The sequence below is a fragment of the Leopardus geoffroyi genome, chromosome D4 (genome assembly GCF_018350155.1).
Source record: "Leopardus geoffroyi isolate Oge1 chromosome D4, O.geoffroyi_Oge1_pat1.0, whole genome shotgun sequence".
NCBI classification, from domain to species: domain Eukaryota; kingdom Metazoa; phylum Chordata; class Mammalia; order Carnivora; family Felidae; genus Leopardus; species Leopardus geoffroyi.
Window position 1 is genome coordinate 26085045 of NC_059342.1, and position 14434 is coordinate 26099478.

The 14434-nt window shown below is 42.6% G+C and overlaps 1 protein-coding gene across 2 annotated transcripts in view; it reads left to right on the forward strand.

The window, feature by feature from the left end:
- Positions 1-14434, forward strand: part of NTRK2 (neurotrophic receptor tyrosine kinase 2) — a 338612-nt gene that overhangs the window by 243121 nt on the left and 81057 nt on the right. For both annotated transcript variants that reach the window (XM_045468971.1, XM_045468970.1), the window contains one exon: positions 6402-6532. In XM_045468971.1, the coding sequence (XP_045324927.1) occupies positions 6402-6532 (131 nt within the window). The remainder of the gene's footprint in view (positions 1-6401; positions 6533-14434) is intronic.

The following is a 14434-nucleotide window of genomic DNA, read 5'->3' on the forward strand; positions in this document are numbered from 1 at the left end:
TACAAGTATGTGTGTTTTTCTGCTTCTTTAGGTTGTAGGTTGCTTGATGACAGGGGTTACTCTGCCTATTCTTTTGCTAGGCCCTAGAAAAATGTCCAGGCTATAGTTGGTGCTTTGTAAACACTTACTGAACTAAATTGATGAAAGTCAACCCACAGCTCGCTAGGTGGACAAAGTTGAGCTCACACAGTTTTTCTTTCGTCTTGTTTTCTGTAAGAAAGTCAAGGCAGAATATTGTAGTAGAAAGAATTTTAGCTCTGCCTGTCACTGGTTGAACAACGTTGGGTGAGTTACTTAGCTCGTCTGAGCCTCTTTTTACTTTAATCTGAAAATGGAGATAAGGGTACCCTACTGGACTGCTGTTAAGATTGATAATTCTTGTAAACCTCTTAGCGCGTTTTCTGGCCCATAATAGCAATGTGCACATGTTAGGCCCCTCCCCACTTCCCCATTTCATTGGAAATAACACTTGGCAAAGGATAAGTGGATTGCTCTATGACCACAAGTAAGTCAATTAATTGTGGTGTCATCTGTAAAATAAATGTGACTGTTGACCTCATTCAGAGAGATATGAAAATTTATTGATGGTAATGCACATTGGGATTTTTTGCTGAAAAGTACTTAAGAATGGCTCAGTATTATTATAAGTTCTATTTCATCATTAATATTATTTATGAATATTTGGCCTTGTCTTCTCCTGGTATGTTTTATGTCTGTGGTCTTAATTGCATTTATTTCCAATTTAGTACCAACTTGTATTTTAATAAAAATGTAGATGAAATTGAAAAACATAGTTCCAGTCTGTCATGCAACTTTATTTTTACAAGGTGGATGATTTTACCTATTTCAGTATGCTGCCCCCGAAACAGACATAAAGATGTTTAGTAAATAGCATTTGTTCATCCTACTTAAAATCAAGCTCAGGTATTTTTCAAGGTATTTAAGTTTTAATTCTTACTTTTCTCACTCTTATTTTGTTGACAATTTTCTGATGAATTTCTTCATTATGAGACATCTGGTCCATTTCAGAAGATAAACACGAATGTTTCAAGTATTTTATAGAAGACATGTTAGCTAGATGAAATCCCTATTGCCATTTAACATCAGGAGGCCCTCACTGCCTTCAGTCTCAAAGCGGGGCTTGTGTTACAGAATCCAGTGTCCCCTTCTCGGTCACCATCTAGCTGTGTGGCCCTGGGGAAGACGTGTCACTTGTTGACTGTCAAACATGAGGCAGTCAGCCTCAATAATCTTTAAGTTCTTTTGCCATTACAGTGTCAGGTCCTTTGCAATGGAACCGCTGAAGGTGATCCCTCCATTGGGGTCTGTAAAGAAACAGAGAGACCACATCTACTCCAGAATATTATCTTCTAGAATTTAATCCTTTTTACTTTTCTTCTCAGAATTTTAAAATATGCTTCCTTTTAACTGAAGATCACTTAGTACCTGGCATATATTAGAGATTTCAATTAATGACTCAATTTAAGGTTCATATGCTGAGCAGGACATGTGCACTAGGCCAAGGGGGCTTTCTATAAAGCCCCGTTACTGAAGAAATTGGAAGGACATAGTTCCAATTTCACCCTTAAGTGGGTAGGGTTTTATTGATTTATTTATTTACTTAGTTAGTTAGTTTTAGAGTTAGTAGTAATAGATACAGACGTGGATGAATACTTCATCTGTAGCCTGCGTGTGCATATGTAGAATATCTGCTTCTGGGAGATATCAATACCAGGAACGTGATTTAAACCATCTGAAATTGCAAGTGTATCCGTAAACTACTGCAGGTACTTGTGAGAAAACGCATTTGTCAGTGGTTGTAATTACGTGATACTAACAGAAAACTGGAAATCGACTCAGTTCTGGTACTCCTGAAGCAAATGACCAAGGGCCCCAAATTTCCACTCTGGAAAATTCCATTAATGACAAAGACGTCCGGATAGTTTTAGCCACTGATTATTATTGCCGGTCATCAATTTCTCTCTGATTCTATAAAGTAGATTTATTCATAGAATATCTAATCACATGCTTTGTTTTGACTGTATCAGGGTACATGGATCGGTCTGCAGACCACCTGAGTTTGAAGGTGTATTTGTTACACCACCTATATCTCTTAATGATACCTCCTTGTCCTCAGGCAAGGTGAATTTTAAAGAAAAACTTTCCTATGAAGCCTTTTTTAAAAAATCAACTATCTTTTTGAGTTTTCCTCCAAATGTGAAAAATTTATATGCTTACCTGATAGCTTATTTATCATGGGATCTTTAGACTCACCTCACTCAGAATATTTTGTATAAAATGAATCCAAATGTTCATAGGGCCCTTAAAGACAGTGTTATTCAAAGTGCTAGTCCACCGTGACGTAAAGAGCTTGTCCAGAATGTGAATCAGTGCATTTCTTCCTTCATTAAGACAGTCTTGCTCCCAGAAAAAGTCACCTTAATGCCATTCGGACCGCCAGACCAAACCTCCCGATGCCGGGCTCTTAGCTACAGCACTGAAAGACTCAGGATAAATGGAAGTCCAGGGTTTCTGCAGCTTAGGCAAGTTACTGAACTTCTCTGTGCCTCAGGCCCTGAGAATGGAGACACTGGTAGGGTGGAGGGGGAGAGGGTAGGCAGGGTTGCTCAGTGGATGAGAGGAATAACCAGCAATGAGGGGACAGACATGGTGTAGAGACTGATGGCTCCTTAAAGTAGATACTTTGAGATAGCTGGAGCTCTAGCTGAAGAGAGGGGGTAGTGGCCAGAAATCAGGCACACAGGCGCTGAAGTACCTGGGGTTGAGGTTGGAGGATGGCCTCCATTTGAGGCCAAGGAGGTCCTCGGGGCATAGCCAAGATTTTATTTGAGTCAAGGAGGGCCCCACACTCTCTTGGAAGAGATTAGGAAGAAATTCTTAGGTCAGTGAAAGGAGAGCTTCAGGTTCGTTATTCTCTCCACCCCTGACCTCTGAGAATTTGGCTGCTTTATGGCCTATAGGATTGTTGTCAGTTAACTGAAATGATATGATTAAATAGCATTTATCTGTGGCTGTTATAACCGCTTGATACATATTTTCAATAAATATTTTTATTGTACCAACTGTATGCAAAACACTGTAAGGCCCTGTCAGGAATGTAAATACAAACACAAAAGTGTTACCTGTACTTCTGAGTGGCTTCTAGTCTTCTAAGAGAGAAATTCTGTTGAGAGGGAATACATTGGCAAAAGGCCACCCTTCATATAATCTATTGTGTCCCAAACCAACAGAGCAAATTAATGCAAAATAGCCCATTTCTGAACGAAAAGATGCACTTACTGCTTTCAAGGTCAGTATAGGAAAACTGGTCTCATCAATTTTAGTTTTGAAGGTGATGGAAATGTGGCTTTACCCATAGCTTTAAAAACTTAAACTTATTTTCCACCGATTTCTTCTCCTATCTGAAATTTTTTTTTAAGTGTAAATCAAAAACGAAAAGAAGTTAAATACTTGCCTTGACATGATGAAAGTAAATCAAGTGGCAATTTAATTCCCACTGAACATGTGACCACCATGGAGTTAAATATTAGATTTAAATATGGCAGCTAATTCTCTGCAAGAATTACATTTGTCTCTTTATATGGGCACTCTACCTAATGAACACATTTCTCTTCTCTTAAATTCAGCCGTTGCTACTGGAGCATGAGAAATTAATATACATTCTTATATTCATTAATATTGTTGCTCATAAAAGACCTTTTGATTTTTATCACCCTGAGTTCCCAGAGGCCCATGGAAGCCGTCATTGCTCCAAACCACATGAATTATCGGGGGAAAAATCCTATTAAGGCCAAACCTTAATCACCGCTTGCATTTTACATCAAATTGTATCTAAAAAGAAACTGTAGAGCATATCCATCAACAGAGAATGAATAAATAAATGGCGGTATAGTCCTTTCACAGAATATTATAAAGTAGTAAAAGCAAAAGGATGACTACCACACACATACTGGAACTCAATGTAACTCAATCTCCATGGCGTTGTTGGGTAAAAAAGGCAAGATGCGAAGAATACACATTCTCGCATCACATCTCATTAGGGATATAGCGTTAGTAGCAAACCTGTAGAGGAAATGAGTAACACAAAATTCAGGGTAGTGACTGGGCCCCAGAAGAGAGTGGGGAAGTGGATACAATCAAGAAAGTCCCAGTGGTAGAGCGGTGCTTTCAACATACTAGTGATAGTCTGTTTTTTAATTTTTTTTTTCAATGTTTATTTATTTTTGGGACAGAGAGAGACAGAGCATGAACGGGGGAGGGGCAGAGAGAGAGGGAGACACAGAATCGGAAACAGGCTCCAGGCTCTGAGCCATCAGCCCAGAGCCCGACGCGGGGCTCGAACTCACGGACCGCGAGATCGTGACCTGGCTGAAGTCGGATGCTTAACCGACTGCGCCACCCAGGCGCCCCAATAGTCTGTTTTTTAAATGGGATGGTGGGCTTATGGGCATTCATTTTAATACTATTATTTCAACTACAGAATTTTGATTTATATTTTCTTGTGTTTTCACAATGCAGTTCACATTCAAGTTAAAAAAAAAAGACTTAAAAAAATTTTTTTTATCTTCATTTATTTTTGAGAGAGAGACAGAGTGTGAGCAGGGAAGGAGCAGAGAGAGAAGGACACACAGAATCCAAAGAAGGCTCCAGGCCCTGAGCTGTCAGTACAGAGCCTGACGTGGGGCTCGAACCCACAAACCGTGAGATCATGACCTGAGCCAAAGTCGGACGCTCAACTGACTGAGCCACCCAGGTGCCCGCCCCCCCAAAAAAAGACTTTTAAAGAAAGTTCATCAAATTAAACCACAGTAATAAATCTTCTGTGTGCCCAGCACCTGAGACATTGCACAAGACTATAGGAGACAGATAGGGTTGCTTTTAAACTCAGGGAGTTTCCAGTTATGAAATGAATGGAAGACATAAGCCAGAATTCAACTAAGCACAAGTCATGATATAATATGAATTCAGAGAACGAGGTCGTCGGTGGTCAAGGTGGTCTTGGAAACTCTCAGGAAGTGAGAATTTGAACTCACCTTTGAAGGGTGAACTAAACAGAAAGGAAGCTGGGAGATTATGTTTACTTTTTATTCTATTGTTTGCATATTCTATTTTTCTTGCCATGTGTAGCACAATTTATAACGAAAAAGAAACTGTGGTATGGAAGAAAAAAAAAAAAAAAAACATTTACTCTGGATTCAGACCTGAATTCAAACTTCAACTTCTCTGTTCCCATGCCGTGAATCACTGAAATTTCTGCAGGCTCAGTTTCCCTGTGTACAAAATGCAGAGAAGGTTGCTTCCCAGGGCTGTGCGAGAAAAATGAGAGAATACTGTTGGCTGGACATTCCAAGCTCCAGAGGGCGTCCCGATCTCTTTTTAATACTGCCATTCAGGGACGAGCCTTCCAGAAAAGAATGGTGGCCAATGGGCTGGTGGAACCCTTGAGCTGAGAAGTTCAACATTTGATGGACAGGGTGAAGAGCCACATACTCCCACTACGGCTCTGTCCTCCACAGAGTCTCCTTTGGGGCTTCCCACTGGCTCTGTTCTTCTGAGAAATGCTTTGCTCTGTTCCCCTCCTTGCAGCTGATGGGCTTCCAGAAAGCCTTGGCTGCCTCCTGCCTTGTTCCTTGGGAAAGTGTATGGATGAATTGATGTGGGCCAGCTCCACTCTAGACTAGAGGGGGAAATATTCTCTCTTCCCACCATGCATCTATTCTTATCTCTTCTTGGCATTGGATAACCAAGACTGGGGACATGATCTTAGAATGGGCTGGGGAAGCCAGCCATAGCACAGCCTAGACATTTCTGGCAGGAGAAATGAGTCTCAACCATGGTCTAGCCCACCTCAGCAGGAGGCTAAAGCTGGGACGGGGACAAATCTTTAATTAGAAATGCCCAGACCTTGCCTTTTCCCCTTGTGTCCTTTGAGCCTCTTTCCCTCAGGAGTCTGAGGCGTCTTAACAAAGAATTAGGGATTCCTAGCTCTCTCTCTGCCTTTCCCCACTAGACACATGACTAACAAGTATATGCAAGGTGTCTGGCTTATGAGAGGCCTGCTATTAATGTCCAATCCCTTCTCATCTCTCCCCTTTCCTAATCTGGGAAGTTCATTAATGACATTCCGCAGCCAATGAGGAGGTCGCTACTGGATTTCTATCGAAAATGACCATTGAGTCCTGGAAAGCAAGCCAGTGCAACCTCCCTCCAGCCATTTGGGTGGTCTGTGAGGATGGATACTGAGTTTCTCCTCTGGTTTGCCAGTGCAGAGGGGCAGAGTCTCAGGCCTGCACGCTCAGGAGGCAGGCCCCTGACTCCCACCCTCAGCCTTTACCTCCACGTGCCTCGATTCCAATTTCCATTCTGTCTTTGTTTTCCAGTTGTTCAACACATCAAGCGACATAACATTGTTCTGAAAAGGGAGCTAGGCGAAGGAGCCTTTGGAAAAGTTTTCCTAGCTGAATGCTATAACCTCTGTCCTGAGCAGGACAAGATCTTGGTGGCAGTGAAGGTAAGAGAACACTCCAGAATGTCTCATTATCTGTTGTCGCACTAATGTGTGGAAGCGCATTGTGTCATTTTGTATTTGGCCAATTCAGGAGCCAATTATGTCTGCTATGGTGGATGTGTTCGAATTTCCTGTACCCAAATGGACAGCGGGAAGGGTGTTTGGGGCACATCTAGCGGTCTGAGCTTCTTCTCAGGGGCAACCTGTCCATCTCCAGGCTGTGAATAGCTTTGGGCTACTCTGACAAGTCAATGCTAACTCAATTCTGGGTGGAGGTCGGTAGGGTCAAACAGAATTCAACCAGCTAAGTCTTGGAGACTCAATCTGTCTCCTCAGATTGCTTGATGCTGATGCCAAGCTCAGCTAGAGCTTGTCTCTGGTGAAGGTTCTAGAAGGGAGACCAGAGTTCACTTTTCCCTCTCAGCCTCTGCTCTGCTGACGTCTTCTGTTATACCTTACCCTGTCCCTCCCAAATGTTCCCAGAGCCCCAGGACTGTAAACAGTGCGGGCAAGACTCTATCCTGGGGTGGATGGAGTCTCTTGTAAATTCCACTACCCTAGGAGATACAAGGTCTTACTGAAATAAAAGAGTCTGAAAGTCCTTACTTGTAGCCATTTCCCCCAAAACTCAAAAAGGAGACCTGGCCTTCAATAAGATAAATATTACTGGAGGGGAACAAAAGTTCCACTGAGTTCTCTAAAACACAAGAATTAACAAAAATAGCACAAAAGACTTGAGCGTATCTTTTACATATGCGTTGTCAACATTTTAAAAAACAACTCACCAAGGTATTGGATAATATATGCAAACCACTTAAAAGAGGCATATACTTATTAAATGAATTAGGTGGCAAAGGAATGTAGACGTGGCTAGCATAATAAAATGCAGCTTCTTGGCTTAACAGAAGATGACTGAGTTTTGTTTGTTTCTGCCAAACACAGAATGTTTACATGAGTGGCGTTTGTTTACTGGTTATAATCAGGACAACCTTTCATGTTTAAAAAAATCAGATGTATATTCCATTACTGTTGTACTTAGCATTAAAATACTCTGGCATATACAGAATAGGTCACTGAGGAGAGAGGTAAAATTCTTCTTGAACTTTCTCATCCTGCAGATTAAACACAGTTTCTGTTAAAACTCATCCAAAGGAAAAAACAGTGCATTTGCTTTCTTTATCTTCCAAAGTAACCAACATGAGTGGATGCTCTTAGATGCTCACCAGAGGTTTCTAAAAGCTGCATTTTAAAGTGAATAAAGGACATGGTGGCCCATTTGGTTGAGCATCGGAACTTGTCTCAGGTCATGATCTCACGGCTTGTGGGTTCGAGCCCCGCATGGGGCTCTGTGCTGACAGCTCTGTGCCTGGAGCCTACTTCAGATTCTGTGTTTCCCTCTCTCTCTGCCCCCCCCCCCACCCGCTCACACGCTGTCTCTCTCTCTCTCTCTCTCAAAATAAATACACATAATAATAAAATAAAAATAAAGCGAATAAAGAACAGAATTTTCTAGGGAGGGTAAATGTAGTGTCAATAAACATCATACTAAGTTAAGCAAATGGAAGGGGGAAAGGGAGCCAGAGGAGAGGAAACAGGAAGGAGATGCTAGAAAGATGTGAGGTCAAGTAGGGTAGAAGGTGTAAAATAAGAATCCTGCTCTGATTCTGGGGGCGGGGGTGGGGGGGCAAGGGTTTAATTCCTGCTGTTGCGATTGCTTCCTCTTTCCTTTCCTTTACCCCAAAAGTTTGTTATTTTTTAAAGCACAGAATGTTCAGAACATTTGGCAGGGTTATATCTGCAGGCTCTGCTCTCTTCTGCCGCTCTTTTTTCCCCCTTAGGATAAATGGGACCAAGGGGTGCCTCTATTTTTGTAGATTCGGAGACTGATAAAACATGAGAGCTGGAAAAAGCTTAGGGAAGAGCTGATCCTAATCTAGTCATGAGTTATACACAAGGACACTGAAGACCATGGATTTGTGTTCTGGGCTCATGTTTCCTCCCACTGATATTTGGAGACCACCCAGGGAACTAAGTCAGCCCATCAGATTCTGAATTCAGATTCTTGAGGTCACAAGGTGAGACTCTCTGAATGTACAAACATTCTGGGAGATTAGAGAATCCTAGATGATCGTGTAGGAGTAGCTGAGGGACCTCGGCCCGATAGGGAGAAATTTCTCAGTGGGTATAGCTTTTCTTTTTGGTATCATTTCTTGTTCTCTGCCTACTTCGCTGTATTTCTTTGCCCTTGCAGAGAGGGTGTTGCACGGCTAAATCCAGGGCACCCTCAGCTCTTGGGTTACATTTCCTTCCCAACACAGGCCAAAATAAGGTTTCAGGGCTTGGGCTGGTAATGATGAAAGATCAGCCGGCATCAGCCGTGTGTAGCCAGTGGGGCATGCTTCCACGTGGTCACATCTCCCTTGGCTACTGTCGGTGAGGCTTCTCTGGTTTGAATCACAGTCACAGCCCTAATCCCACCTCTGACCTAGACCCAGGACCTAGTCCTCATAGACACCCTGGCTTCGCCAAATAAGTTCGCAAATGAATGACCTATGAAGAGTGCTGGCTAATTAACACCGCTAAAAACAAGCAAACAAACAAACAAGAGACAAGCCAAGGAACAAAAACTTGGATTTTTCCCTTTTATCAAATCCTGACTCCTCCTCTGCCAGGTCCTTCTTGTTGAAACTCAAATGCAACTGTTGTTTCAAGCAGAGAGGACAAAATGCCTGCAGCTCTAAAATGCAGTTCCAACTTCAAGGTCGTACACCTAAGAAGTCTCATCTCAGTGATCTTGCATGTGCAGTTTTGTTGAAATCAAAGGCTTTGTTTATGTTCGCTGGAATGACTTCAAGCTTCAGAGAGGATGCCCAGGTTAATTTTCCGGGATCCGCAGGCTGCAACCTCACAAGGAAGGAGTCAGATCTTCTACAGGCTCCGGATGAATGGATCAGAATTGCACATGGGCCTTTTACAAAGCTGCTGTCTCCAGCCCAACCTGCTCAATTTTAGGGCTGCGAGCTGGCCAATTGAAAGTGTGTTCAAAGACTATCCCAGGAGCCTGGGAGGAAAACGTCTATGGTTCCGGCCCTAACCACAGGAAAGCGAATTTTTAAGGAATGAGACAAGCTGAATGCAGCTTCCGGGGCCTGCACAGACTGTCACCTCTGAGGAGTGGCTGCGGGAGCTGCTTCTCTCCCATTGGAGGCACCCAGGGATGTTTGACAGGCTTTCTGCCCGTTGCCTAGCAACCCCGGCAGCATTGATTATGTATGCTAAGAAATTGCAGCTATTGTCCTTTTTCTTTCTCTAGAAGGAGCTGACTGGTTTGAAATCCAAGACTTTGCATTCAGACTGACAGATGTCAGTTTCCTGTAAATTCTGGCGTCGCCTGCCCCAAGTGATTTCAGAACTGGAGGGATCCACGGGAACCAATTTGAGACGGAAGTGATCCTAAGGCATGTGTAGGGCATTCGAGGGTGCAGGAGGGCTGAGTGTGCCTCTCCCTTTAGAGTATCTGCTTGTTTGGAGCCAGCCAGATTGACCTTTTCTTGATATTTTCGGATGACCTTTGTTTTTTAGTGAAATAGATTTGACAATTATTTTTTTTTCCTCTTTACACTGTATTACAATTGAAGAGCCCATAAAGAGAATGAGAAGCAGAGAAACCAGTCTTTGATCAGAATGAGTTACTTTACCTTTAAGTAACTCAATTGCCAAGGAAACGCTTCATGGCAGTTTCCCTGCATTAGCTGTGGGTGCGTTAGCTATTTTTGGCTCTCTCCAACCTGCATTTCAATAGCTACAATGCCTACAACATTTTCTTGTACTATGAATGCATGCGGATTTTTGTTTTTTCAACATAGCCACAAGTGCGCTTTGTAGGATTCATGGCCTCTCCTCCCCCTCTCCACTAACTCAGGTGTATTTCCAGAAACATAAAATGCTGCACACGAGAGAGACTTTAGAAATCCTACAGAACCCAAGCCTCATGTTTTATAGATGAGAAAGCCAAGACCCAGGGAAGTGGAGTGACTTCCTTGAGGGGTAAGTTAAAGTGAGTGAGAGGCACCAGCACAGGAACATTTGAGACTAGAAAGGACGAAATCTGACTTCAGCAGGCACTTCCTTTGGGATTTTTGCATTTCATGTTTCTGAATATCTTCTTGTTAACAGAGGAAATAAGGATGATTTTCTTCACCAAGGGTTTTGGAAGAGTTGACTGATAAGCCCTCTGGCACACTACCGTTCGGCAGCCCCAAAGTCACATCCAGCATGTTTTTCCATTCCTGTGTCTGGAGAGCCCTACCTCGCCCCCTCGATGCACACAGCTCCCATTAATCCATCAGCTCTCCGCTCAGGTTGCTCCTCTTTGGAGATACATTCCCTTGCCTGCTCCCCCAGCTAAGTCAGACCTCCCTATTACATGCTAGTAAGGCATCTGCCCTTGTCCTTCACAGCATTTGTCAAGGTTGTGCATTCTATATGTATCCGCGGGCTTAGTTAATCAATGGCAAGATTGTGGGTCTCCTCCGTTAGAGCGGTATTTTTGAGGGCGAGAACCATGCTTTTTAGCACATTGTCTAATATCTAGGAACATGGAATCAGTGCTTGTTGAGTGAACAAAAGGATAGACGGGTGGACAGATAAACTATAGAAAAAATAGCCTTTGAAAAAGTGAAGAGTCTGCAGTTGACGTTTCTAGGTAAGGAAATGATCTGATGAGCTACTGATAATCATAGAACTTTATAGCTGAGAGGCACTGTAAAGATGATATATAGAGGATAGTGTAATCTAATGAGAAGTCATTTTAGAAATGATTGAATCACTATGCAGATATATAGAACTATTAGCTGATGTTCTTTAGCTTAACTCCCACCTTTTGTGAGGGAAGAAACGGGAACCCAGAGAAGATGAATGACTCATCCAAGGTCACATAGCTTGACCAAGGTCACCTAACGTCAGACGTAGGACTAAAACTCAGGCCTCCCCGTCAGTATGATGCTTACCATGTACCACACTCTTACTGACTGAATTTTGCACATGCCCTGGTAGACCAAGTTGAAGAAATTCAACACAGTGCCACTTATCAAGTAACACAAAGGTATGTGCTAGTTGTGCTCATTTGCGTGCAAGGTCGACAGATACTTTTCTTGTTTTCTCAGTAGAAACGTAATGCGAGGAAATAGGCAGAAATAAAGAAAACTGGATTCTGGAATGAATGTTAACAAAACATCACAATCGGCTTTGAGGAGAAGAGCGGTAGACTGCTCACTGGAAACCTAACTCAAGCTGGTTTAAGAAGTAAAGGAAATTTATTGGTTCAAGCTACTGGTATCCTTGCTTCAGGGACTGATGGATCCAGGAAATCAGTTCTCCCTGTCTCTATCTCTCGGGTCTGCTTTCCTCTGTATTGACCGTATTCCCAGGCAAGTTCTCCCCACACTGTGGTGAGCTATCTAAGCAACAGCTCTGGGCTTGGATCCTGCCATCCAGCAACCCAAAAGAGAGCTCCTCTTCCCCAACAATTACACAAAAGTCCAAGGGCCAACTTCCTACTGGCTAGTTGTCTTGAGTTGGGTCACCAAGTCCTCTGACTCTCTGGATAATAGTCTGAATATCCAGGACTGGGTCACGTACATATTCTTGCAAATGGATGGTGGGTCAACTCTGCACAACACACATGGACTGAACGTGGGGAACTATGCTTCCCTGAAAGAATATGAGAGATTCTATCCCTGAAGAAAGGGGTAAAAGTCTGAGAAGAAAAAAAAAAAAAAAAAAGGAATATGACCAACTCAAATAGGAACTACAGGACAGCTAGGCCTCACTGCTAGAACAGTTGGGATCTAAAAACTCACTCTGGATCTGAGGTGGCCCTTGTGACTATGCCCTCTTTATCCTCTCAGCAGGAGACGCCAGGGACTGTCCTCCAGGCTTCCCTGCTGATGGAGTATAGCTATCTCTTGCCTCTGCTGCTTCCTAACATTTGACTTCTGCTTCCGGGCCAACTGCTGCTCACGTAGTCTCTTTCTTCCCCCCCCCCCCCACCCCCCACCCAATGCAGATTGCTCAAGAAGGAAAATACTGTGTGTTCAGTTGCTCTGTTCTGTCTTCATGCCAGGCCACCTACCTGTGGACCAACTATCCAAGGTGGTCACATGGCACAAATGAGGCCATCTGTGGGGAAGAAGCAACTAGAACCAATTATCTCAGAATATGTATAGGGCAGAATAAGGGCTCAAAAAGGAAAGCTCATTCCCTCCCATTCTAGAAGAGTGAAACAATTCATAGACAAGAAAGGACATCAAGAGTTCATCAGTTCAAGCGCTCTACCCAGGCACGTTTATCTCTAAGGCGTGTGGCTATTTTCTTGCTTTCTTTCATTTTAGTTTTGTTTTTTTGTTTTGTTTTGTTTTGCTTTGTTTTGTTTTTGTGGCAGTCACCATATCAGTCCTCACATGCGATAAATCATGAGGTTTGCCTCCCATTCCTCCCTCTTCCTTCACTTTCTCCCCACGGCACACGGAATCCTTGTTCCCACATCGTGGAAATGGAAGATGACAAGATTAGTATATTTAAGAGAACATCTGTCAGCGCTGCCCTATAAAAAGAGTTTGTATGCCTTAACAGGACAGAATGTTGCAGAAAGTGCTATCAATCCCATCTTGACAAGTCTCTAGTAATAGAAGTTGTAGAACTTTTAATGGTGGCTTATTAAAAGGCTTCATCGTCTTTATGGTCCAGACATTGTTTAATAGATTTCTACTGTACTTTAGTGTAAGGCCATTCTTTCCTGGCACGTGTGTGTGGGTGTGTGCACGTGTGTATCTGTGATGTGTGTATGGCGGGGGGGGGGGGGGGGTGAGGGCTGTGTGAGAAATGTGTGCACTCCCATACAGCATTGGATTGAGAGCAACATTTGCCTGGTGAGGGTCCCTCTTGCATTCAGTCAGGGCCCCGGTGATTAAGTTGCTCCACCAGTGTCCCCTTTCCAGTAACTTCAACTTTTAACCTTTGACAAGAGATCTGTTTTTTGTCTTGTTAAGTTGTCTTGCTAACCCTATTTTCTGGCTTGTCTACAATTTATCCCCATCTTCTCAGACATGCTAAGCCCAAAACAGTGCATTTCACTGGAATGAGGACTCATCTGGTATTCAACATAGCTGGAGGCTTCATTTCACACTTCTGTATCTCTGGAATATGTGCCTCACTTTTTAATTGACTGCCCCGCTTTTTAATTGACTTTAACATGATAAGCCAACTGTCAATTGAGTCTTGGTCTACCATGATCCATCAGCAAGTTTAGTGCAATTGGCTCCAATTTTTAATTGTATTTAAAGCTGGTAAATATATTGCAGCTGCCCATGCTGGAGGACAACTTCTGATTCATTCCTTTGAGTCAATATTTTTCTAATATGACTGTTGCTATGAATTAGTTTGATGTCTTCCAAAGACTTAGCATTTGTAATATGCAACTTGATGTGATATGCACGCATAAACCATCAATTTCAGTACCCAAATGATTGTAAACATTTTAAAGTGTGTGAATTAGGACTTGGCCTTGTGTTTCCCATTGGATGGTCAACTTGTTAGATTCTGAACCATAAGAGTCAGCATGGCTGTGAAAATAAAGATAGCAGCAATCAACACCCTGGCTATGAATCTTGTATTTGAAGCTGTCACTTGGTACATAATTAAAGTCCTTGCAAAGGCCAGTTACATATGATTGAGTTGATATACACAGGTGTTGGTTTCTAGTACATAGTAAGCACTGAGTGTGATCAATTTCATTTTCATATAATCATTTAATTAGTTTTCATTGCCTTAATGTAGGCAAGCCACCTATTGGACTCTGCTTAGTTTTTTTTTTTTTTTTTTCGGTTTACTTATTTACTTATTTAC